This window comes from Elgaria multicarinata, chromosome 2 (assembly GCF_023053635.1).
Source record: "Elgaria multicarinata webbii isolate HBS135686 ecotype San Diego chromosome 2, rElgMul1.1.pri, whole genome shotgun sequence".
In the NCBI taxonomy this organism is placed as follows: Eukaryota; Metazoa; Chordata; class Lepidosauria; order Squamata; family Anguidae; genus Elgaria; species Elgaria multicarinata.
In genome coordinates, this window is record NC_086172.1 from 59645604 (window position 1) to 59672617 (window position 27014).

Genomic DNA, 27014 nt, shown 5'->3' on the forward strand with positions numbered 1-27014 from the left:
TTACTTTCTTCACATTAATTTTAATTTATATTTAGTAACTGAAAAATAAATACAAATGGGGGCACTTCTATACTTTTTATTTATTTATTCTTGCAGATTTCCCCATGCACATCCCTAGTAGCTATCCTTCTGTGGCACTGGGATTGTGAGAAACTGAGGAAGTGGTACGGGTAGTGGATCCATCATTGCTCATGAATTTGAGGGGAAATGGAAAATCCAAAAATAACAATCTCTGAAGTACTGTAGTACCTGTCAAGTTGTACTATACTGCATTTCTTTCATTCAGATTTGGTCATGAAAATGTCCTTTATTTCTTTTAGTAGTTCTACTGTGCCCATAGTGCTAATCAAATTTGTCTTGCAGTTCGATATCTGACCAAAAATGACCCTAAGAAAAATATATCACATGGATCATTTGAAATCTAACTACATATAGAGCTATAGTAATTCACTCACAACTTATTGCTCTCTTTCTTGTAGTATCACAATGATGAGTGGATACCCAGAGAACGTGAAATCACAAAAGCGAATTTTTTGAATCTGACTGCCATAGAGTGCCAGATCCCTCCTCTGAACAATACAAGGACAGAAGCTATTCGTTTCATGACGGATGTTGAACCGTACGCAAGATGGCAAGTGAAAGTAGGAATTTCTTGTGCTACTAGCAAAACAATTTTAAAAGAGATTTTTCAAGCATTGTGATGATAAAATGGAGATTACATATTATGGCTCCCTGCTAATCACTGTGAATAGGGTCTCAGAAGACCAAGTGCTTTAGAATTGCCTAATAATAAATAAGAAAACAAAGGGAATAGCAGAAATTACAATTTTAATAAGCAGTCTTAAGGTGCAAATTACAATCACTGTTCCTAGTAATCATCCTGAGCTGATATAATGGGTGAATCAATTCTTAATCATCCATATTTCATCTCTAGATGCACTGGTTGAAATTGTTGATTAGGTCACAAGTGCAAAATTACTTCAGCTTCGTACTGGTGCCCATTGGGAGTCTCTCTGCCTCATATCTTCCATGTTAAAATTGTTATACAAGACAGATAGACTTAAAGAGAGGACAAAGAATTGAACTGAATTAACATTATTTGGGCTCTTTAAACATTACAGCAGCTGAGAGGAAGGCACTTTTCTGTGGGCTCCTTCTTGGTGGCTGAGGTAAAATAAAACATTCAAATGGCCCAACAACTTGGAACTAGGGGTGTGCACGGACGCCCCGCTCCGCTTCACTTCCAGATCCGTGATTTGCGGATCGGGCCGCTTCACTCTGCCCCCGCTCCGCCCCCGCTCCACCCATGCCCGCTCCGCTCCGCTGCGGAGCTCCGGATCCGGATCGGAGCTCTGTTTCCCCCCCATAGGCTTGCATTAAGCTTAAAAAGTATACAACTTTTTTTCTGTGAAAGTTAGAAACCTCACATTTGGCACCATTACACCTCATGGAGGTATACACGCGCACGCCAAGACTCAAGGCAATCCCATCATCCCCTGAATTTTGGGGAATTTATGAAAATCCAACACCCCATTCACACCCCTTTCGATAGCTCCGTCAATTTGCATGTTAAAAACCTCAAACGCACCACCATGATAGCTTATCCAGGGATACACACACATGCCCAGACTCAAGGCAGTCCCATCACCCCCTGTTTTTTGGGGAATTTATGAAAATCGGGCACCCCATTCACACCCCTTTCGATAGCTCCGTCAATTTGCATGTTAAAAACCTCAAACTCACCACCATGATAGCTTATCTAGGGACACACATGCACGCCCAGACTCAAGGCAGTCCCATCATCCCCTGTTTTTTTGGGAATTTATGAAAATCGGGCACCCCATTCACACCCCTTTCCATAGCTCCGTCAATTTACACATTAAAAACCTCAAACTCACCACCATGATAGCTTATCCAGGGACACACACGCATGCCCAGACTCAAGGCAGTCCTATCATCCCCTGTTTTTTGAGGAATTTATGAAAATCGGGCACCCCATTCACACCCCTTTCGATAGCTCCGTCAATTTGCATGTTAAAAACCTCAAACTCACCACCATGATAGCTTATCCAGGGACACACATGCATGCCCAGACTCAAGGCAGTCCCATCATCCCCTGAATTTTGGGGAATTTAGGAAAATCCAACACCCCATTCACACCCCTTTCCATAGCTCCGACAATTTGCACGTTAAAAACCTCAAACTTGCCACCATGATAGCTTATCCAGGGACACACATGCACGCCCAGACTCAAGGCAGTCCCATCATCCCCTGTTTTTTGGGGAATTTATGAAAATCGGGCACCCCATTCACACCCCTTTCCATAGCTCCGTCAATTTGCACGTTAAAAACCTCAAACTCACCACCATGATAGCTTATCCAGGGACACACACCCATGCCCAGACTCAAGGCAGTCCCATCATCCACTGATTTTTGGGGAATTTATGAAAATCCAACACCCCATTCACACCCCTTTCGATAGCTCCGTCAATTTGCACGTTAAAAACCTCAAACTCACCACCATGATAGCTTATCCAGGGATACATACACACACATGCCCAGACTCAAGGCAGTCCCATCATCCCCTGTTTTTTTGCGGGGCTTAAACCTGCAGACATCTCAATGGGGCCATTTCAAAGGAAATCCGAAGATGCCATGAATTGGGGAGTAGAGATAAACCTATATGAATCTTCTTCCACACTTGAAAAATGGATTTTGAACTTCCAAAACTCCAAGTGAGCGCAGGAAGGACTTCTCCCCTGAGTCAAAGCCAGACACACACAACATCCCTGCAAGGTGGGCAGGGGAGGAGAGAGGGAAGGCAGGCAGGCAGCAGACATTTCTGGGGGCATAAGGAAGTGAGACAAGGATAAGCCAGTAATGCATATAAAATGGAATAAATCAATAAATAAACAAAGGAGGGGTGGAATTAAAAGCAGCAGTGTTGCTGAATAAACAACAAGAAGAACTTTTTAAAAAAGGCTATATCTGTCTTTTACCAGTAATAGGGGGACATGCCCAGGGGAGGGGGAAGCAGCTGCCAGTTCAACTCATGAAAGCCATTGCTTCACCACGAGAGCTGAGGAGTAGAACTTTCACTTCAACTCATGATAGGCATTGCTCCACCAGGTTACTCTCTTTGGAGGGCTCTGATTGCCCTCCAAGTACAGGAGAGAGTGGGGGCACGTCCACATGGGATGCCCTAGGGGAGCTCATCCCCTTGCACCACATCTATTCAGTTGTTCCCCAAAGTTAGGGTGGGTAGCAGTGCTGTGTTTCTATCTCTTATTATTGGCTTAGTATATGATTTCACGTTGTGTTTGTGCATTTGGTGGGGCAACTGTTTTAAAAAACACTGGGAAAAGTCCGTTCAGACTAAGAAAGAGAAGTTCCCAGAATCCCAAGTTACCCGTTTTGCCTATCCCCTCCTCCATCTTTGGGATCATGTGATCATGACCGGGAGTTGACTCTGCCCCTCAGCCCTTCGGAAAAGGTATTTTCCCGCTGGTTTTTTTTAAAATTCTAGCACACGAACCGCAGCACACAGAGAGCTGAGAGTAGGCTCAAAATGACCCCCATCCATGACTCTCCAAGCACAAGAATTTTCAGAAAGATAGCTTCAAAAACAACACAGTTATCCCCCTTTCTTTTCCGCAATGCAATCCTATGGGCGAAATGTTTCAAGATGGCGATCGGATCGGACCGCGGAAACCGGAGCGCTCCGAAAATGGACGCTTCTCTTCGCCTTGCTTCTAGGGGTCCGCGGTCCGTTTCTACTCCACCGCTGAGCAAGGCGGAGCAGGCCAATTCGCTCCTGCTTCTGTGCTTCTAATTGGAGTGGAGCACATGCCTACTTGGAACAATGTCAGTCACATAGGTCTTTCCCACAGAATTGGCATATATATGCAAACCACACACACTGAAGCTTGCTGATTCCATGTTTGGGACTTACACAATTGGCCACTAGCCCTACCTACTTGGTAATAGATGATGTGTGCTGTCTATGCTTGCCAATTAACTTGTTTCAACATAGCTGTGTCTTTTAAAAAATCTCATCTTAATTGTTTAGATCTACAGTGAAATCTTAAATATGTTTATTCAAAAGGAAGTCTCACTGAGGTCAAAAGGGATTAACCCCTAACTATGTGCTTAGGACTGTAGCTTTCAGTATATTTAAATTGGGGTGGAGAATCATTTCCGACCTAAGGGCCATATTGGGAAATATCCTGGGGGACACAAGTCAGAAGTGCATGGCCACTCCACTCTCTCTCAAACTCCCACAAGATCTACGTACACATAATATATATATATATATATATATATATATATATATATATATATATATATATATACACACACACACACACACACACACACACAGCGAGAGAGCTCATTTATACATACCCTTCCCAGCTCAATGCCCTCAGCTGATTCATGCAGATCAGCTGTGGGAGGGGGAGGGGAATTTTCCCTGCTCAGTGCTTGGTAGAGACTCACTTTCTCACCACTGGGCAGGAAAATGGTGTTATCTCAATCAGCTGCATGCACTGAGGTAGGGTCTTTTCAGTAGAAATGGCAGGGGGGACTGGGAAAGAAGTTGGGAGAAGGGAAAGAAGGGGAACTGTTATGGGCCAGAGGTTCCTCATGCTTGATTTAAATAAATATATTGCAAATGTATGTCTCATTTTCCTGTCAGGGAAAGGTGACAATCCTAACAGGTAAAGCTTAATAGGAAACTGCTTATCAGAGTATCCATTCTCAATGTGTCCTAGTCTGAAGTATCCTTGCATCTTACTTTCTTAAACCTTATGTCTTAGCACAGGCATTCCCACACTTGCTATACTTTCACCTGGCTCTAAAACAGTGTGGTGATGTTGGCCCAAGATATTTCCACCTCTAAGCTCATTCTGACTTGAATGCATATCTGATTTTTAGCTTTGTTCCCCCCCTCCCGCACCAAAAAAAAAATCTGTGCATATTTTCATGCACATTATTCCAAATGTATGCATAAATTGTGGGCATCTTTGAAATGCATGTATTCTTCTCCAGTTGTTTTAAGGGTTTTTGTGCACATTTTCCAAAAGTGTGTATTTTTTCATGCACTTTTTAAAAATATACACATGCTGCCAAATGCGTCTTTTGTGGGGGGGGGTTGCAAATGACACTGCAAACTTAACCCCAAATTGCATCTAAGTCCGTGTTAAATCCAAAATGGGCAAAATTGATAAATCCTGATCAAAACCGAACCGAAACTAATTTCTCATACATCCCAATTGATGGTGCTGCCCAATACTCAATACTTTATGTGCTGGATAGAAAACTCTGAGTCCCCTACTACCTACAACGCACAACCGATTTATTTATTCTTTTAAGAAAAGCACAGCTTTTGAATATCTTATTACAAAGAGTCTGCTGAAATTCTAACCATTATTAATGTTCATTGGTTTGATCATTAGTGCTGTGCTGAGAAAATAAACATCTTGGGGGCTTTGGTGAGAGAAATAAAGAAATTAGGGTTAAAATTGCATTAAGAGTGATGAGATTATATCAGTTTGCTTGTGCCTGCAAAATGGCTGAGTGTTAACCTAATCCTTCTTTAAACTCCGTAGCTCTAATCACTTCGACCTAGAATCTCTTCTAAACATTAGAGATTTGTAACTGTTGCATCACCTCCCACTTACCTGGAACCTTTATTTCTGTATCTGCTAGCTTTTACGGAGTCTGATCAATGGCTGAATACATTGATCCATATAACTACATCCACGTAGAGGCTTGGCTTTCAATTTTAGATTTGAGCTACAGACCTCACATTTTACAAATGAAGCCCTTGTTAGAAGCCCTTGAAATAATTTTTCTATTCAAAATATTTCTTTCTTTTTTTTTTAAAAAAAATGCTCTTTTCTATGAAGAATGCAGGTAGACAGCCCATCTTTTCAGATGCTAGAAGAATTGGATTCATTCTTAAAATTGTACTGAGTTATGCTGATTCAATTTCATTGTCTCTGAATAGCTGCTAAAGTTCTTTCTCAGTTTTGAATTTCCAGTGCTGGACATGGCCCATCTCTCCCACCCCGATGCCACCTGTTCACACCTGAGTAAGAACACCTAATAATATAATGTCAGCTTAAAAGAATTAAAGGTATTATTCTCTGGGATAATGGCATGTAGTCTGAGAATGCTGGTGATGAAGACTGGCTCAACTGTTTTCATCACCAGTTGTTTGTTTGTATGTTTCCAATGCAGTAACTCCATAGATCACTGAGACATCAGAATGAAAATTGGTATGCATGTTTCATGTTTGATTACCAGACTGAGTGATGCAACCATTTTCAAATAGGAGACAAAAATGCAAAATGACATTGAGACGTCAGAATGAAAGTTGGTGTGCATACTCAGGACATCTTTTTGCATTTCAAGGATAACACAAACACTAGTTCAATCCTTACAATCATTTTCAAGTGGGACAAGGAAGATGTAAAACACAAAAACTTTGAAAGGGATAGCACAACATGTTAACCCACACTCAGAGGTTGAGTGTGGGTTGTTTGTTGAACTGTGGGTTAACATATTGTCTGAATGCAGGACATTTTCTGCAGTATGGCTTATTTTTCTGGAACAATCCACCTTGAGAACCCATGGGTTTTTTTTGTTGGGTTATTCAAGGTGGTTAACAAGTCATACTGCAGAAAATGTCCTGGGTTCAGACAGCATGGTAACAAACAAACCACCAATCAACAACAACCCATACTCAACCTTTCAGTGATTGAGTGTAGATTGTTTCTTGAACAATGGGTTGTTTGTTGTAACCTCTCATAAGAACACAAGAAGAGTCATGCTGGATCAGACCAAGGTCAATCTATTCCAGCATTATGTTCACACAGTTGCCAATCAGATGCCTGTGGGAAACCCAGAGCAAAACATGAGTGTAAGAGCACTCTCCTGCCCCATGTTTCCCAGCAACTGATGTACATAGACAAACTGCCTCTGATACTGGAAGTAGCTTATAGCCATCAGGACTAACAGCTATTGATAACCTTCTCCTCCATGAATTTGTCCAATCCCCTTTTAAAGCAATCCAAATCGGTGGCCATGATTACATTTCGTGGAAGTGAATTCCATTAAAAAAAATTGTGAACTGCTCAGAGAGCTTTGGCTATTGGGCGGTATAAAAATGTAATAAATAAATAAATAAATAAATTTAACTATGCAATGCTTTTTTAAAAATAATAATAATGAGACATTAAAGTCTGTGATTGTTCAGGAACGCATTCTGTATTTCACATAGAGGTTAATTCCTGTACTGATTTTTATTCATTCGTAGAGAAAAAACTACAATAAAAAAACAAAACCCAGGAGAAAATGCACATTTTCCCCATCGGCTAAAGCAAGAAAATGCACATTTTAGAGGGAACCACACATTTTGGTGGGTGAATTTGCAGGTTTGTGCAAATTTTGGAAATTGGACAAAAAATTCGATTCCATCAATTAGAGTATGATGGAATGAAAGGCACATGACAAACTGAAACATAGACATGCCTACTTTTCAAGACAAATTCTGTATTTCACCTTTAAATGCTAGCTGTACCCCAAAAATTGAGTGGTGGGACCTTCTGTGAGCAGTGCCCCTTCTCTAACTGAAAGTCTCTTACTCTTGTGGACAGCAAATCCTAGATCCAGCCTCTTGATAATATTTATGAAGGATTAATAGTCTAACTAAAAACAGGAGGAGAAATACATTCCAACACTCACTATCTAGTAGGGCTGTGCACAGCCCTCCCCCGCTACCCACTATTCATCTTGGAAGCTGATTTGAAGGTTCCAAATCAGAAACACCCTGGCCCACTTTGGATTCAGTTCCAAATACAAAGCAGGTTGGCTGTAGCAGTTTCCAGGGCACACACCAGACACAAGGCTGACCAGGAGTCCATAGGACTCCCCTCACGATCACCCCTCCCCTCCCCTGTTTACCCCTCCCCTTCCACTCACTCCTCCAAGCTTGGTGAGCTATTACCCACTGCCCGCAGGACTTATCTGAAACCTGCAATCGCATCAGTGTGCCACCCAATCTCCAGAAGAGCCACTGTGACCTGCTGTAGATCTATTGTTGTAAACTACAATGGCCAGAAAAAACCATTTCCGGTGGCCTTGGTTTAGAACAGTAGATCTATGGTAGGCCACAGTGGCTCTCCTGGAGGATGGGTGGCTTGCCAACATGAGTGCAGGGTTTAGGTAAGGCCTGCAGGTGGGTGAGCAGCTGAGGGGGCAGCGGCTGGCCATTGGCTAAGTTGGCATGAAGTGCTTTGGCTGTATTGAGCCAAGACAGCTCAATCCAGTCCCAAACTGGATTTGGGTCAAGGTGGACTGAATCGGCCCACTACGACTCAGATCTGGGGTTCAGACCCCTACTACTTAGTCTAGTTGAATGTCGGGAAACAATATGCAGATGTTACCAACATTATGCTTACCATGTGCATAAAAAATATGCAACAAATTCATTGTGTTATGATGGCTTGGCTTCTGTGCCAAATACAGCATGAATTTCTCTTTTCTTGCCTATTACTGTGCATCCAGTTAAATACATGGTGCCTATACCTATTGTAAATACATATGGCACAAATGCCAGCCCCTGTTTTCTGCTCATTCTCCTGGGAATGCATACTTCAGGCATTACATCTTATGAATGAATTTATGCCTTAGGAATGGAAATCCATCTTGGGTGGAGTAGAGGGCAAAGACTGCCATCTAGAATTGTCTTACTTTGAAGCCATCTTAATAAAAGTTTGTTGACATCCATGAAATTCCTCTAGAGTAAATGTTTTATGGACTGCAGTCAAAATGTCTGAATCAGAATTTATTGTTCAAAATTGTGTCTACTTGAGTAAGAAATTTACGGGGAGAGGTTTAACAAAGTACGCAGTTATCAGAAACCCCAGATTTTATCTGAGCAAAAAGATATTTTGGTAATAAATGAATGGCTTTTCAGTTTGCAGCATCAAGTGATTTGTTAGCTTGCAGGAAAATAACGTGCAAGTGGTTTAATTTATCTTCTTGGCAGACATTTAGTTCAGGGGTGTATTGGGCATGTGCTTTAGAATGTGCAGACAGAATCTATATGGAACATGATTACATAAAATGATATATTTTTGTATATTTTAGATTTCTAATAATGGATTCCAGTACAGTAATTCGAAAGTTTTGACCTTGTATGATGGAGTCTGCCAGGATTGCGAATTCTATCAAAATGGGCTTTGTAAATTAAAGGTAATTTCAAAGCACTTAGAGGTTTAATACAGAACATCCATCTTTTTCTTAACCCTCGAGCTTCCTTGGGTTGGCTGTGTACCTTGACAAGCCTCGGAGAAGCAAATGTGTTTATTGATCAGCTGGAAAGCTAAATATATTTCTTTCCATTCACTTGTAAATTCTGCCCTTTTTGATATAAATAGCCAGGAAACCACACATGGTACATAAAAATGTTTCTTCTGAATATAATATTTTATATGCACACAGCATTTAGCACCTCTGTGCTGGAAATGTTCATGAAAGTAAATGAAACTAGGGAAATAACAGAGGTTCTGTGATTATCTCGGATAAGAAGAAGATTCCTGATTGTATGGCGCTCTTGCCCGGAAGACAATTCTCTTGGTGTTTGCAAGCAACTTTTCTTTCTAATGTGTGGTGTCAAATCCTTACTAGTCCTCTCAGATTTACTGGGAGTGTTGCAACTACCAAGCCTATTAACTCTCTGAACCCATTAACTCCAAGTGTAGATGTGCTTGCCACCATTGAGAAACAACTCTGAATGACAATTTTGGCTAGTTACACTCAGAACTGCACTGTAGTGACTTTTTATCATCGAGGCAAGGCCTACTATAGTCTATTTTGAGACATAGCTGGTAGGTGCTGCCACCAGCCAGGACTTTAAATTGAGCCTGGAAGTGAATAGGCAGCAAGTGAAGTGAAGTGATGTTTCTTTGTATATTTGTTTGTTTTTTAAAAAAGTCTGGAGACATATGGTCCATGTGAGCCATGCCAGTCAAGGCTGTGGCCCTTGCATTCTGCATTAACTGAAGCCTCTGAACCATTCTTTAAACCAGTGGAGGCTGGTGGCTCCCATTTTGGTGGGGCTGTAAATTCATTCTGGGTTTCAGTCGGAACCATCCAGAGCTCTAAAGGAGCTACCCTATCCCCAAAGTAAGTTCAGCACCTTGGATAGCTCCTTCTGGCTGTTTCTGAGAAAAGCCAGAATAGATGCACAGCACCACGAGAACCAGAACCACCAGCCTCCACTGCTTTTAATATAGGCAGGCTCTACACTGCTGCTTTAAAACAGTTTATAACAGTAGTAACAACTGTTGGGGCCTGGGACGCACTCCATATACAGTTCTCAAAACATTTTCAAAGTGTCATGTTCTGCTTGGTGCAGATCTGGCCTTTTCCCCATGATGCCTGAAGTGGCACAAAGCAGCTGCAGTCAGCGGCCAGCCAGCTTGCCACGTGTTCTACCACCACTACCCCAATAGCTCAGTTGAAATAATGTTATGACAAGATGTTGTGCTCTTCCAAATGCATTGTGGGGGAGGGATGGTAGATCCCACTGGCCAGATCAGTCACCGTCATAGAATACATGCTGCACAATCCTTTGCATGTTTACTTCATTTGTATTAACTCCCTTAGGCTGTGGTTCTAAGCACACTTACTTAGGAGTAAAAACCATTGAACACAGCGGGGTGTACTAGGATTGTGTGGTGAATCCATTGGGCTACGTATGTGCAGTTGAGTAGCAACGGATTAGGTAGGCCTATCTCATGAGCCCAAATGTTTCAAGAACTCACACTGGTGTGGTACTTCTAATTTTATTCTTATAAGCATGGAATGGAGAGTAGGGTCCAGACTGTCATTATAGGTGAATGACTGGACAATACGTCCTCTTGGTCTGGCCCTAAATCCTGAAGATTCTCAGACTTGCCTCCTCCACCTTAGCTCAAATGAAGCTTTCCTCCAGTGAAAGCAAGTAAGTGGAGCAGAACTGCAACACACCACTTTAGCTCTGTACATTGCAGCTGAAGCTTTGTAATGGAATTCGGCTTATTTTATCAGTATTGTAAGCCTTCTTCAGAGGGTTTTTACTCTTAAAGAAAAATAACTATATTTGAAATAAGTACAATAAATACCAATCTGCAAAACAAGAACAACAACAACAACAACAACAACAACAATGAGGAAACTGAGGGTTTGCCAGGCAAGAATGTCTGGTCACTGCTTAGATGCATGCTTAGTTCTGTAAAGGCAAGAACAGGATTTTTTTAACTGCTAAGGGCTGCATTCCTTTGGGGTTTATCTCTCAGAATCGCATGCCAGGGCCAGGGTCAAACAAGGGTGGAGCCACCCTTTTATCCTCCCTTTCTGCTGCTTTTTTTCTTTCTTCCTTTCACACTTCCTTGCATCCCCCGTTTCCCTCCTTCCTTCTCTTTCTTCTTCCATACCAAGAATGTTACTGGCGAATGGATAGAGCAGTCTTGCTAGAGGTCTAACCTAATTGTTCGCAAAGGACTGCATGAAATTAGGCTGAGGGCTGCTGGCTGCTCACCCCATCATAAGGATTTAATCATTGCATGTTGTGCATTGCAGTGCAGGGCTGGCCAAATTTGAGTCTCTCAGGATCTACTTTGTTTATTAAAATCTGAGTTCCATCACCCAAGCCAGGTGTGAAAACAGTGGAGGACAGACATACACTCAGAATAAAGGGACAGCAGGCCTCTAAGTACATGCTCAGTCCAAGAATTTGTTTTCACACAGAGATCTACTCCTGGTTTCCCTTTCAAGCTTTCTTTGATTCAGCTACCTAATTCAGAAAGAGTGCATGGGCAGAAAAAGCCTTGTTGCTTCTGTTAAACAATTGAGAGTCGGCAGGCCCAGTCTGCCCACCAGGTAGGCTAAGAACCTCACCTCAGGTAGGAGACAGGGAAGGGCATTCCCCTGCATCCACAGTCCTGCATCCACAGTCCTAACAGGGACTGGCCGATGAGACCACATCACGCCAGTCCTTTTCCAGCTTCATTGGCTGCCAGTCCAGGTCCAGGCCCAATTCAAAGTGCTGGTATTAACATTTAAAGCCCTAAATGGCTTGGGGCCAGGTTATCTGAAGGAACGCCTCCTCCCATATGTACCTGCCCGGACCCTAAGGTCATCCTCAGGGGCCCTTCTCGGTGAGCCCCTGCCAAAGGAAGTGAGGCAGGTGGCTACCAGGAGGAGGGCCTTCTCCACTGTGGCACCCCGGCTGTGGAATGAGCTCCCTAAGGAGGTTCGCTTGGCACCTACATTATATGTTTTTAGACGCCAGGTGAAGACCTTTTTATTCTCCCAGTATTTTAACAGTCTATAAATACATTTTAACTTGGTGTTTTAAATTTGTAAATTTGCATTGCTGCTGTTTTTATCTGGTTGAGCTTTTATATTGTATTTTATAGTATGGTTTTATACTGTTGTTTTATACTTTGAATGGTTTTAATTTTTGTGAACCGCCCAGAGAGCTCCGGCTATTGGGCGGTATAGAAATGTAATAAATAAATAAATAAATAAATGCTGCCACTGCAACCAGCTGTGTTCTTTTTTGGTGTGCTGGAGCAGCTGAGGTGGTGATGGTTGTTGCTGCCTGCCTGCCCCTGAGTGCCTATCGCCTTGGCCCAATGCTCAGGCTCCTGAGAGTGAGGCATTGGGGGGCCATTCTGGACAGTCCTGCTGGCTACTTTCCTATGATGGCCGCTGAAGGAAACTGGCAAGCAGGGATGTCCAAAGCAGCCAGGAGGCTCAGTGCCTCACTTTGAGGACTACTCAGAGTAATGCGTTTAGCATGCCAGATTCTCCAAAAACCATGCAGCAAGAAAATGGCTGGTGGGTATCTTTGTAGCATGCAGTCAGCAGCCCAATGCCTCACCCTGAGCAAGAAGTGAGATTTTGATAAGTGTTATTGCCCGAACTGCTGCTGCTACTCCAACAGTACAACAAGTGTGTGTGTGTAATATATAAAAGTGAGGAGGAGGCAAAGGTGGGGTCCTCCCACCCATCACAGCACAACGTCTTGTCCTGGCAGATGGAAATCCTTGTGGTTCTACTGTAGATCCCCCAGTAGATCCAGATCTATGTCTTCCCACCCCATAAGTACACGTAGGGGAGGGAATGTGGGAAAGATGCTGCTTTGACTTTTCATGTGGCCTTTACAGCACACCAATCAGAAATGCAGTCACCTTGTTTGTGAAGAGGCAGCCTGACTCTGGTGCTCCAGTTAAGAAAGGAAGGAAGCTCCTCTTAGGGCCAGAACACACACAAATGGAAAAAAAAATAGAAGCACAGCATTCTTCCCCATTATATGACTAAGGATTTGTCTCCTTATCTGTGGTATATGGAGGGGGGGAGCCCTGATTGTCATATGTTGTGGTTTTTTTTTTGTTTTTTGTTTTTTTTTACGTATTAGTCCAGTATTGGAGCCAAATTTCAGATGGACCAGATATTGAATCACCCTGGGAACAGATTTCTGGTAACAATGATCACGTTCAGCATGTTAGGGAGTCTCATATAATTTTTATTGCAGTGGCATTATGCAGCAGCCCAAGATAACATTCACAGCTACAAGAATATGACAATGAAGCTCGCAACGCCAGTGTCATTTCAGCGATTTTTAAGATATAGTTTTATTCTTCACCCTGGGGAAGAGAGTGCTAGCATTTAAGCTGCTGTCATTTCATTATTCTTAGAGCAAAATATTTCATACTATCTCAAGCAATTACTAACTGCTAATTTGTCTTCTCTTTTTTCCGTGCAGGAAAATGCTTGCAATATAGATGGACAATGCTATGCCAAAGGCGATTTGAGCCTTACCAGCTCTTGTCTTCTCTGTGAGCCTGCGATTTCTAAATTCACCTGGTCTGCCAATGAAAGTAAGCTCAATAGGCATCACAGAATTAGGTTGTATTCCACTTTTGGAGCAAAAACACACACACAACACACACACACACACAACACACACATCATATTTGTGGTCTGGAGATGTACATGGTGAACATTTCTCACATTTCTATAGGCTGCAAGGTACTTTCTTTGGAGAAGTAAATAGTGGATTTTGGATCCTACTGGTTAGATACAGGTTCCACTGTGGGCTCAGATATTTCCACATTCTCTTCCAGGACTATTACAAGTCTGTAATCTGGAAACCAACAACGCATGAATGACACTGGCCAAGTATCCTAGCTTCCAGTAGCAGCTAAAGCTGATAAAAAGCACACCAGGCCACAGTTGCCACCTGAGAATCTAGAAGGGACACTGGGTCCAACAGTAGGGCCTGCCCCAAGAGTTTGAGGGCCCTTGGGCAAGACACCCTCAATGGACTCCATTTCTCAGTGAGTCTTCTGTCTCGCTGCCATTGTCACCAGCTGCCATTGCTTTTCATCCTCTTTCTCATCATTGCTACCACTTGCTGGTTCAGCATGTATGAAGTCAGGCAGATGGTGACATCGCCTCCTCACCATCACTATTGCCTGGGTCAGAGTGAGAGGCAGCTGGACAATCAGGATGCAATGGTGAAGAGAAGGAGCAACTTCAGGGGACTCTTATCAGTGGGCCCCTGCTGGGGTGTGAGCCATCAGCCAATGCCCAACCATGCCTATCTTTGTTGCTAGTCTTGTCCAACAGTACCCCAAACTGCAAACCTGGTCTTCACAAGAGTGAAAACAGACATATGTTAAGCTGGCTTGTCCAATGTATCCTCTATCATCAACTCTGTCATATCTGGACTGAACTTAGGTTTATTCACTCTTATCTAGTCCATCACATGGATTACAGGTATCCGTTCAAGGATTGTACTGAACGCTATTAGTCATCCATTCCTACATTTAAGAGGCATGTTAAGCCATTTTCATTTTAGCAAGACTTTGGTACTAAATCCATGTTAAAAGCATGATTACATTACTTTGCTGCTTTCCTTCCTTTACTGAGTAATTTTATTGCATTGACGTGTTGTTGTTTTTACTATGCACCATGAAGGGTGTTATTATTATTATTATTATTATTTATTTATATAGCACCATCAGTGTACATGGTGCTGTACAGAGTAAAACAGTAAATAGCAAGACCCTGCCGCATAGAAAGGAACAGTATATAATTTAAATATAATCAAACTAAAGACTTTTTTAAAGGTTTCACTCATGTTGATGGTGACAGTTTCTGATATAAAATGCCTTGGAGTAACTTTTCTCATGTTTGCAGACTGCAGTTTAACATTCACCACAGTTAGTGATGTGAAACATTTGGAGGAAATCAGAAAAAAAAAACCAGAAAAAAATGTTTGTTTTTCAAATTTGCCAAAAATTCCTGGAAAAAATGGGGGGGGGGGGGAATACCATTGCTGACCCTTCAAGTTTTCTAGTTATTTTTCCATATTTTCACATCACTAACCACAGCTATCTCAATCAAAGTCAGATGCTAATCACTTGCTACTGAAATATGAAAATGAGAAATATGAGAGAGAGGGGAAGTAGGTTAATGTATGTTCAGTCCCTGCTCCAGATTAGATGATAACTTGAGGGGATAATTTCAACTCATGAGATTTTTATTATCAACTGTTGATTAAAAGAAGACAAAGGCTAAGGCCAATGTGAAGAACAGCCCACTGAGAGAAAACATGCTGATTCTATCTGATGTTTTAATTCCTGTAATCTCTAGAGTATATAGTATGTTCACCTAGGTTACAAACTTAAATTCCCATTCCATTCCATGTAGGTTTCAATACATGTTTACATTCTGATTATTCCATAAATTAGGGAAATTACAGTATTCTAGCAGTTAGTCGCTGTATTTGCCCTGTGTTGCATTTTGATATTTTGTTTAGACAACTTGCCACCTGTGTTCCAAGCTCCATCCGGCCAGCTTCTGACATTTGAGGGAGAGAATTTTGTTTACCAGCTGCTAGCATCGGATCCTGAGAGATCGGCTGTGCTGTTTACCTTAGAAGGTGGTCCTCCAGACGCCTCCCTCTCTCCTGCTGGTCTCCTCATCTGGAAAGTCAGCTCTGGAGAATTAGAGAGCTTCGAATTCACTGTGTCTGATGAATGCAATGTGCAAAGCAGGCACTCAGTTCAGGTAGGAAGGAGGAGACTCTTCAGAAAAAACTGGTTTATCGTGCTGTTGGTTGCTTTCATGTAGCTAATAATTTGTTACTGTCTTTAAAAAGCTAAGACTTCAGCTATTCTCAAGTAAGTGCATATTATCCAACATGACAGTAATGATCAATTAATCTAATAAATATCTTGGAGAACATCAAACCCATATACACAATGAACAAGAGAGGGGACTATCGATTGCTGTCTGGAAGAACACTTTTGCCGAGCCTGTTAATGGTTCATTAATCTGCTTTAAAATTCACTGTGTGCATTTGGATCTTTGAAGAAAAGCACATCACAACATAAAAGACCAGGTTTTAGCCATAAAGGGGAGATTATAATTCATTCGCAATGGTATTTTTAGAGGTTCCTGTGCTCTTATGTCATTACTCCACCGCCTTGGTTTCTTGGCAGTGCCTCTTTTCTGCTTTGTCTTTATTGCAAGGTGTGCCATTAATCCTACAATAGCATGGGCTAATAAGGTAAATGCATAGGAAGAAGAAACGTACAACTAGAAGAGTCCAGCTAGTGAGAGGTAATTGTTAAAAAGCCTGGTAAGAGATAGGTGCAGAATAAGCATTAACCCAGATCACCCAACTATAGAATGTACACTGTAGCACACCCAGTTTACCTGGGGATGTTAGCAGAAACATTAGAGGTTAGATTGAGTGCATGGTCAGGGCCAAACTAGACACTTATGCTAAATGCCACTGAAATGGCAAATGTGAGACCAGCATGCCTTTCCCCTCTGGAATGTCTAGAAATTAATAGTGTTCTTTACATCATAATGTTTCATGTTTGTCTGCCCCATGCTAGGAGCAAATGATCATGGGATGGAAGTGGGGAAATGCATAATGTTGTGATATCAGCAGATAAATAAGTTTTATTAGTTATTACAAAGGGTGAGAGAGATAAATACACACCTTTAATGTTCAGTGGCAGCCATGCATTTGTCATGTTGTAGTCTGGCACTCAATGTATCTCAGTAATGTTCCAGGGCTTATAGGCTTGTATCTATATTTTCTTATTTGGAAGTTCAGAACATGATTACATACAACCCCAAATAATTATGGCGAGGTTCCAGGATATTGCTTCTATGGAGAGATGTGCTCCATCCATAGAAGGTGCTCTGCCCAATTATGGTGGAGTCCTCCCACCCGCACAACAGCTTATTCCATTCAGCAGGGTCCCCTAACCCAATCCTCTGTGTAACATTTTCAGAGGGCTAGAATGGCTGCTGTGGGGAGTAAGGGGGCAAGGAAGTCCTGTTCCATTAGTCCAGTTGCACACACCTAAATCTGGATCTAACTGATTATCTGGAAATAGAAGACTTTTGGAGCATGGATCGTTTGTTCTTCCTTTGTAGAAAATGTAACTGGACAGTCTTTTGCAATGCACTGTGTAAAGAAGAAGCAACGTTTTCCCAGACCTTGTCTTTTCTAGGTTTCAGTTAAACCTTGTGGCTGCTTGAATGGTGGAACATGCATCACCAATGTTAACTTCCCTCCGGGAATCGGTGAATATCTCTGTATATGTCGCAGTGGCTTTGAAGGGGAGCTTTGCCAGAACAGCCATAATACTTGCAAATCAAACCCATGTGGAATTGGCTCTTGTATAGATGGAGTAGATGGCTACATTTGTAACTGTCCAGCAGGTTGGAAAGGTAAGCTGAACTTCTCATTTCACTCTGGAGCCTCCTTACTGTTTTCATGGTTAATTTTGGCAGTAATCTATATTATATGGCTGCCACGTGGAGATTGTTTGAAAGCCATAGTTCTCATACAGTGGGAATAATGCTTAGAGTCACTGATCCTATGGACTTACTGTGTAACCTGGAAAATGTCTCTGTAATCTCACACATTTGTTGGTATCTGATTGTGAATTGGATAATCTTACTAGTGTGGGTTATCCTCATGGTGAGCTGCTCTACACAACATATAGAGGCTAAGTGGTCCCATTGACATTTGTAACATATAGATAGGAATGTGAAAGTCAGCAATACCTGAACTCATTGAAGTTTTCTGAACTGAAGCTCATTCTGACTTGTGTCCATATCAGATTGTGCACTTTTTTTCTTTTTGCAGAAAATACATTCATATTTTTGTGCACATGTTCCCAAATGGTCACATCAATTGTGCACATTTCTGAAATGTACACATTTCCCCCATTGATTAAAGTGTTTGTGCACATTTTTCAAAAGTACACTTTTTTTATGAGCATTTTTCAAATGTATGCATTTTTCAAATGAGCACTTTTGGTGGGGGAATCACATCATGAGCTCAAGTGTTTGGACTTTGACTGAAGATTACATTCAGAACTATGTTTGGTTCAGTGAAATATGAGCTGAGTAAATTATACTCAATCAAACTGAAACAATTCTTCATACATTCCTACATATAGATAGACCATTAGGACTAATGGACAATAAGCATTCCATTACTATCTGTGAAATCTTTTCAACCTCCGTTCTGCAGCATTATCCTTCAGATTAAAGTGAAGGGAGCCAGGGCTGATTTGATTGCAATTTACAGTGGGGATTGCAGGCAGAAGAAACCATTCGTACTCAGGGCCAGCCCTATCATTAGGTGGAGTGAAGCAGTCGCCGCAGATGGCAAGAGGTGGCAGAAATGTGTTGGAAAACAGAACAGTGCACCATGTGGCCTACTCTGCACCTCTGAAGTTAGCCTGCTGTCTTCAACTACAGTGGAGGATACTGTCCCATCATCCCTGCTGAGGACAGATTCATCTGAAAATCCAGTTAGCTTTTGTGCATGAAATGGGTGGGGGAACCATCTTGTTCTTCACCTCAGTCAGCAAAATAACTTGGACCACCTCTGTTCACACTTCTAAACCACTGCCCTTAATGTAGCATCTCAAGCAAGGACACACAAATCCCCTCTGTGGTCAGACGTGCCTACTTATTAAAATGAACTCTGAAGCAGAAGGATCTGTCCATTAATGAAATGTGTGTCCCACCAATTCTGCTATGGCTTAATTAATGGCGATCAGGGATTATGAGTAATTTTGACTTCTGTAATTCTCACTTGTGTGAGAATAAGCAAAAGATGGGTTGAGGGATTTAAGGTAATCCCACACTAGAGCCCTTTACCACAGAGGCATCGTTTTTTGGCCAGAAGTTGAATGCAGAATTAAAATGGAAATTCTATACAGTCCTTACACTATCTTATTCAGCAATGCCCTTTTCGTAGCCAAATCCCATATATAATGTCTTCTCACCGGTAAGTTTCACCGGTAAGAAGTCACTTTCAGTGCTAAAGGAAAGCCTCCTGTTTGCAGGTTCAACCCATTTTAATGCTTCCTGTTGATCCTGGCTGGGCAGTTAGTCATGAATAGCCTCTGATTTGCCTCTTGAGAAGCCACTGTGAATTACCAGAACATTCCTTCCTCTTCCTGTGGGAGAGGCTTTAATTGCTGATTTGAGAAGCTATTCAATGGGCAAATCAGAGGCTATTCATCACTAATGTATTTAATATATTTTATTCAATCCATTATCTAAGAGACAGATTTCAGGCAGATTCCCACTTCCAAGTAGAGAGCTCCAGCAAGCAAAGCTGTCACATTTCCAGTGAAGTCATTATTTAAGTCGTCAAGGGCTCTCTATATGATCCTGTTAATCTTAGGCTACATTGCTCTACCAAGGGGTTAAGCCTGATGTGTCTGTCCAATGACGTAATGAAAAATGCATTGCAACAGTAATACTGACACCCAAATGAAAAGTGAAGGAATTCCTAAATTCTTTAGATTAGAAGAGAAGAGAAGAAAATAATATTCTCTTTGGTTTCTTTCAGTGGTAGCAAATGGATTGGGAATAGATGGATCTTTCTTTTCTGTATAACTGTGTGCTCTTAGCCTTTGTACTTCATGTTGCACTTCTGTTCGTATTCTTTTTATGCACTGTGTTCCTTCCTGTCTTATTATATTGATCTTTCCCTGTTTTGGAGGGGAGGGGAGGATGAAAGCAATTGCCACTGTTTCCATATCCATCTTTAGAATTATGGGTTCCCCATTCTTCCATGATGCTGCAGACTGATGCAGTAATGTCCATGAAAGCAGCAGCAGAATGGATAGTAGATGAGTGTGGCAGAAAACAGCCTCCAAGCATGAGATTTCCCATGTCCTACAGTAACAAGCAGAGTAACTTCTAATTCACACACACATCACTGAAGCAAATAGGTTATGGTACTCTAGTGTGACTCCAGCAGGAAATGGAGGCCCAAGTCAAAATATGATGGAAATCAAACCTCAGTAGCCTATGGGCTCATCTACACCAGCAAGATATTCCACTATGAAAGCAGTATATAAAAGGCAGGAGCCACACTACTGCTTTATAGCGGTATTGAAGTGCACTGCAGGATCTACACTACTGCATTATAGTGGTATTAAAGTGCACTGACAAGTGTTGGAGCCCATGTCACATCTACACCAAGCAGGATATAACACTATGAAAGCGGTATGGTATGTGTCAATGGGCCCCAACAGTTGTCAGTGCACTTCAATACCGCTATAAAGCAGTAGTGTGGCTCCTACCTTTTATATACCACTTTCATACTGCTTTCATAGTGCAATATCCTGCTTGGTGTAGATGAGCCCTATGTGGACCTCTTTGCTAATATTTAAAATACAAACACACACGCATTATTATTTTCCCATTAACTGAAAGAAACAACTGCTTTCTAACATAATAGCCACTCTGAGTGACTGCTAGTCAACTATTGATAATATCCTCCTCTTGATCCACAATATCATAGTGATAGGATGTCTGTATGTTAATGAAAAAGTGACCTTCATTTACTCCCCTTTTCTTTCTGGTTCATTTAAATAAAATATTCATTGTTTTAACAGTTATTTTACTGACCTGAAAAAAGCAAACGCGGGGGTGGGGGGGGGAAGGAATGATTGAGTGAAATAGGAATACCTCTCAATGTTTTAATGGCAGGTGAGAAATTATATGCAAGTACAGCTGAAAGCCAGCTGGGAGGTAGATGATTTTACTTCAGGGCAGGTTCTGTTACAGCAATAAAAGCTGATCCTTGATGTTGTGTTTATGTCTCAAATCCCCAGAAAGCCATCAATAATCTAATGAGAAGGCAACGCTGTACTGTTCAAGTGACAAGACTGTTTCAGTGCCACATCTTTACAAATGATAGCAAACAGATAGTAGGAACAAAATGCTTACTCTTCAGAGAGCACCTTAAGTATTATCTCTGGAGAAGCAAGTTGCTGAAAGTGTAGGAAGTGTTGTTGTGCATACAGAAATACAAGTGCATTCTTAATCCCACTCCGCTGTCATTGATAGGACAACAGTAATTTTGGATGCACGCCTAGGGAACAGGTAGAGGAGCAAAGATAAACATGAGCAGGAGCAAGGGGAATGTCTATGTAGAACGTGGGCCCAGAGTTCATTCACTGTAATTTAAACTTCCATAACATACCTTCCCATCGGGGCGTGATTCTAAATGCATTTTCAGATATTCAAAGTGTTCAGTGTAAATGCTCAAAGGAAGCAATGGAACACAGATAACAAGCTTAAAAGTTGAGCTTAAAAGGGAATCATGTTTCCCCTCCCAATTCCCTGCTCCCTCAAAAGCACACCCTTTTCTGTTTCCTTTTTGTTCGCTCTCTCTCTCTCTCTCTCTCTCTCTCTCTCTCTCTCTCTCTCTCTCTCTCTCTCTCTCTCTGTGTGTGTGTGTGTGTGTGTGTGTGTGTGTGTGTGTGTGTGTGTGTAAGGCTCAAAAGAGCATACAAAATTTCACTGATGAGAAGTGAACAGTCCCAATTGCCAAAGCAGTGAGGCTGATCTCTCTAGCCTTGAACCAGTCATAACTAATTATATGTGGCCATTGCATGCATCAGAAGGTTGAGGATGATGCAGGTTAGGATGGCCATCTGAATGTGCATTCCATTGAAAGTAATGAAATGTAGTCAAACAACATCTGAATTCAGTTATATATCCAGGATATGCCCCATCTTATTACAGTAAACTCTAATGAAACAGGGCCAGATCTACACCAAGCTAGCAGTATAAGAACTATTATTTATCCTACCACCTTATCCTACCTATCAATAGGTTTCAACTGGAAAAACGTAGACTGAATTTAATACTGGATGTAATGATAATTATAAAAGCAGCTTAACAATAAAATAAGCTGTACTGAGGAATTGCAGAAAAGACACAAAATTGGACAGATATGCCTTAAATATAGGATATTCTCTCCTCTCAACTTCATGATGCTGTGTGCTAATACATCAAATCAATATATTCTTCTTCCTTACTATGATTTTAATTTTTGTGAACCGCCCAGAGAGCTTTGGCTATTGGGCAGTATAGAAATGTAATAAATAAACAAATAAATAAATACCTACCAAATGGTTCTATTCCTCCAGAACTGTAAATAGGCATTTTTATTTGCTCTGTTTCTGTGCCTTGACATGCATAAATGTAGTAGACAAAACAGAAAAGCATAGGAACAGGGCCAGTAAAGAAAGTTTGGGCTCCATCACACCAGCGTTTTCTCTTACTCTCATGATGCCTGGTTTGTGGTTTTGCAATGCGGTGCTCACATGATGTCATCACTGTCCTGCATTCATCTTGCCTCTTCCCCTCTCTTTTCTGTTGTATTTTAAAGTGGGTTTATTTCCTCCATGCGGGATTGAAGTGCCCTTCTGCCCCCTTGTATTGCCATCCTCACACTTTTTCTTTTGTTGGGTGTGTGTGTGCTTTGAACATGTGCTATCTGATGAAAGAGGAGGGTGGGGTGGTTATCCTCCTCCAGCACACCATGTCCAACAAACTGAGCCTGAATGGGCTTTTGCTGCTCCAAAATGCTTACAGCTCCCTCATTTTTAAAGATAAAGAGATGAAACTCAGCAGCATGCGAGCTCTTACATAGGGCTTTAGGTGTACCAAATTTGAAGCCAATCCCATCATTGGTTGATTTTTTAAGGAATTTCTTTTCTCTCTCAAACCATTACTCCTCTCCATAAACACACACACACACCTCTGATTCTCTGTTAATCCACCCCCTACACATTGGCATATCCCTTTAATGAACTCTTTATTTGGAATCACTGAATCCAGAACCAAATAATTCTCAGGTACAGAGGAAAAATTAAAAGTAAAAGCTCTCGTTAAAGCCAATTCGGCAAGCATCTGTTGCATACTCCTGCACCTCCCTACCCTCCCCCAAAAGAAAAGAAATAAAACCATTTTATAGTTCCACACAGCTCTGCATTTATGGAAGGATGTTTTATCCTTTACTTCGCTGATGCAGAAAGGAGGCTGTAGTTGCAGATGCTTGCAAAATTGTCTTTAACAAGAGCCTTTTCTTTTTATTTTCCCTCTGTACCTGAGAATTGTTCTGTGTCTTTGGTTCTGGATCCAGTGATCCAAAATAAAGAGTTCATTAAAGGGATATGCCCATCAGCAAAGTAAAGGATAAAATCTCCCTCCATAAATGCACAGGGCTGGATTAATGGAGAATCAAAGAACTGTGTGTGTGTCTTTATGGAGAGGAGGAATGGTTTGAGAGAGAAAAAATAAAAAATAAAATTCCATCTTCGAACTTGGCATGCCTAAAGCCCTACTTAGAGCAATTTTGCTGCCAAGTTTCACCTCTATATCTTTAAAAGTGAGGGAGCTGTAAGCATTTTAGTTAATTCCAATAGGCTATTATGAAGCAGTTATCTGAAAAGGGAACAGGAAGGAGAAGAGGCGGAGTGGGGCACAGCGGAGTGGGAGAGTGAATAAGCCATGAGATGAAATAGTGCAACAACACACACAAAGTAACCAGCACTTGCTGAGCTAATGAAACGGAAATCAAAATTGTGGGTGCATATCAGGAAAAAAAAGTAGGTGTGATGGAGCTCTTTAATAAAGTTAACCTATATCTGTTCTTCATATGCTTTCAAAAACAGTCATTACTTTTTGTTGATACAAATCAGACATTTTCTATCCAAGATGTATCTCTTAGAACAAGAATAAACCACTGTTCAAGTCTTTGGATTGTTTGCGAATATTCATATGCACCCATCCTGTAAATAGGTTTTGTTTACAGTACAGGTTCCCTATCCTTTATGTCTCTTGAAAGCATATTTTTGTCATCTGGTTAACAACATCTCATTTAACAGCCCTCACCTTGGTAGTTTCCCTGTCTGACAGTGTAGCTCATTCAGAAGTAAACCCCGATGAGTTCAAAGTGGCTTACTCTCAGTCTCAATAAGTGAGTATAGGATTGCAGCCTGAGTCTCTGTGGCTTTTCTAGCAAACTTAATTGCCCAATTAGAAAAAAGGAAGATATGACAAAAGTGCCCACAAATAAAGCAACTGATCTTGCAAAAAGAACCCATAGGCAGCAGAGTCCTGAACATGTATGAAAAATTAGGATTTACTAAGAATACCTGAGGGGGGTGGTATTAGTGATTTAAAGTTGCATATAATTCACTTCTTGAAGAACACAGAGTTCCTGCCCCAGTCTTTTAGATTGCCTGGCAAAGTTTGCTTTAATTTGCATTAAAGGAGAAGAGCAAATGTAATCTTCATTCTTTTATATGGCTGAGATTATGTTTGTCACCAAATCAACACCATGTTGTTTAAAGAAAAGAACATATTAATAATCTGTACCAAACTTCTAAATAGGTGGCCGTCTTTTGAACCAGACTCTGCAGCCACCTCTTTAACAGCAGTTTGAACTGCAACAATGCACATGTGAACATGTTTATCTTTGTCATGAAAAGCTTCACCAGCTGGTTTCTGTAAATCAAACCTCTTAAAATTGCAGTAGCAATTTAGGGGTGGTGGTGACCATATGAAAAGGAGGACAGGACTCCTGGATCTTTAACAGTTGTATAGAAAAGGGAATTTCAGCAGGTATCATTTGTATGCATGTCACACCTGGTGAAATTCCCTCTTCATCATAACAATTATTGAGTGAATGTGGAGTGTGGGAAATAAGGCAGAGATAAAATTGGGATTTAAATGTGGCCATATTTATAAATAGATCTGCAGAAAGGGAAATCCTAAGCGGGCATCTTCTCTAATCTGGCCTCATGGTGTTGTTTCATTGGGTGAGACATTCTAAGCCTGAATGTCTCACCTCAATGTTCTCCATCTCTCAGGCTTCCCCTTTTAGGTTAGGGAGTCCTCCCCCCCCCCATCTCTCTCTCACACACACACCATAAGCTCCGAGTGGGTGAGGAAGGTTGGCCTCAAAGGTAACCCTTATCTCCGCCAGCTGGGCCACAGGACTTGCTGCTGGGAGCCTCAGGCATTACCCATCTCTGCAACGGTGCCACTGAATGCCCACCAACCCTAACTTGCTCAAGATGCCCGCACATACCTGCCTATCAGCAAATGTGACCAAATTGTTAATATCAAATCAACCTAATTATTTCTCACCGGCTGCCTTATGTTATGAAGAAGGTAAAAAAAAATATAGCCAATGAAAGATTATGAGCAAGAACTTCCTACTCAGCCCCCAAAAGGATGACCAGTGAGCCCATACTGCCTACAGGGAGGGAGGGAGCTGTGCTTTAAAGAGGAGGAAGGGAGGGGTGAGAGCCAATAAATGGGATCACATTCCCCCTCCCCTCTCTGGTGGCACCATGGGGAGGCCCCCAATGACATGCCTCATCTCTCAGCTCCACCAGCAATAACCTTCCAATGCCCAGGCTGTGCCAGGTGTTGAAGTAAGGCATAAGCTGCAGGAGGCCTCCCTCTTTAGAGTAACCAGATACAAAAGAGGGCAGGGCTCCTGCAGCTTTAACTGTTGTGATGAAGAGAGAATTTCACCAGGTGCTGCATGCGTACAAATGAGACCTGCTGAAATTCCTTTTTCTGTACAACTGTTAAAGATACAGGAGCCCTGACTACCTTTTCATATACAGTAGTCACCCTAAAATTAGGCCTTTGAGGGGGCGTTAGGGAGACAGTAGGCAATCATCCTGCTGAAGGCCTGAATACTGCCCCTGAATTTCATAATATATGGAACATTTCCAGTGTAAAAGGTTTATACGGGGGGGGGGGGGGGAGGGAATCCACGAGGCACAATTTGAGAAGGCGATGTTCATATATTTTGAGTGGTTAATGTTCTTCATAACTCATGATTCCACATTTCAGCTACCAATAAGCTGACTTTAAAACATATGAAGCTACAGCAGGATCAAATGAAACAGTGGGGGTTTCAGTGACAATTGAATGACATATTCTCCAACGTGTTTACAGATGTGATGCCTGCCTAGCGTATATAAAGGTTTAAGCTAAGGATTAAGCAAAGCCTTTTATGTTTATTAACCTCTGGTTTGTTTTTGCCACAGGGCTTACTTGTCAGGAAGACATAAATGAATGTGAAGACAACCTTTGTTTTCCTGGTGCTTCTTGCACAAATACCATGGGATCCTATGCATGTGGCAAGTGCCCTAGTGGGATGATGGGTGATGGAAGAAAGTGCAAGTGTGAGTTTTATTTGACGTCCATAGTTAAGGCCCAATAGTTCTGTGATCAACACAAATGGGGGTTTCATGAGCCAGAGTAAGGTAATGCCTTTATTTGGCTCAATTAAAATGTCATATAGTAGTAAACAAGCTTTTGAGCTCTCTGGGGCTTTATTTCAAGGTGTGACATAAAGCAAAATGACAGAAAGGGAAGGGGGAATGACCAAACAAACAAACAAACAAAAGTTTTGCAGTTTGTAACTGTCTCAAAATGGAGTGCAAGAGCTGATGTGCAAACTTAATCAGGCACGAAAGAGATTTCAGGTTAAGCTAAAGGCAAAGAAATAACAATGCCTGTTTCTGCATTCATGACTTGTGGGAGTAAGATAGGTCAGCCATTTTATATGAATC

At 41.6% G+C, this 27014-nt stretch overlaps 1 protein-coding gene across 1 annotated transcript in view; it reads left to right on the forward strand.

Annotated features, from left to right (window-relative positions):
* LOC134393285 (von Willebrand factor D and EGF domain-containing protein-like) overlaps positions 1-27014 on the forward strand; it is a 282594-nt gene that overhangs the window by 143076 nt on the left and 112504 nt on the right. The window contains exons 15-20 of the mRNA XM_063118315.1: positions 480-641; positions 9157-9261; positions 13823-13937; positions 15884-16134; positions 17598-17817; positions 26487-26624. Coding sequence (XP_062974385.1) covers positions 480-641; positions 9157-9261; positions 13823-13937; positions 15884-16134; positions 17598-17817; positions 26487-26624 — 991 coding nt within the window. The remainder of the gene's footprint in view (positions 1-479; positions 642-9156; positions 9262-13822; positions 13938-15883; positions 16135-17597; positions 17818-26486; positions 26625-27014) is intronic.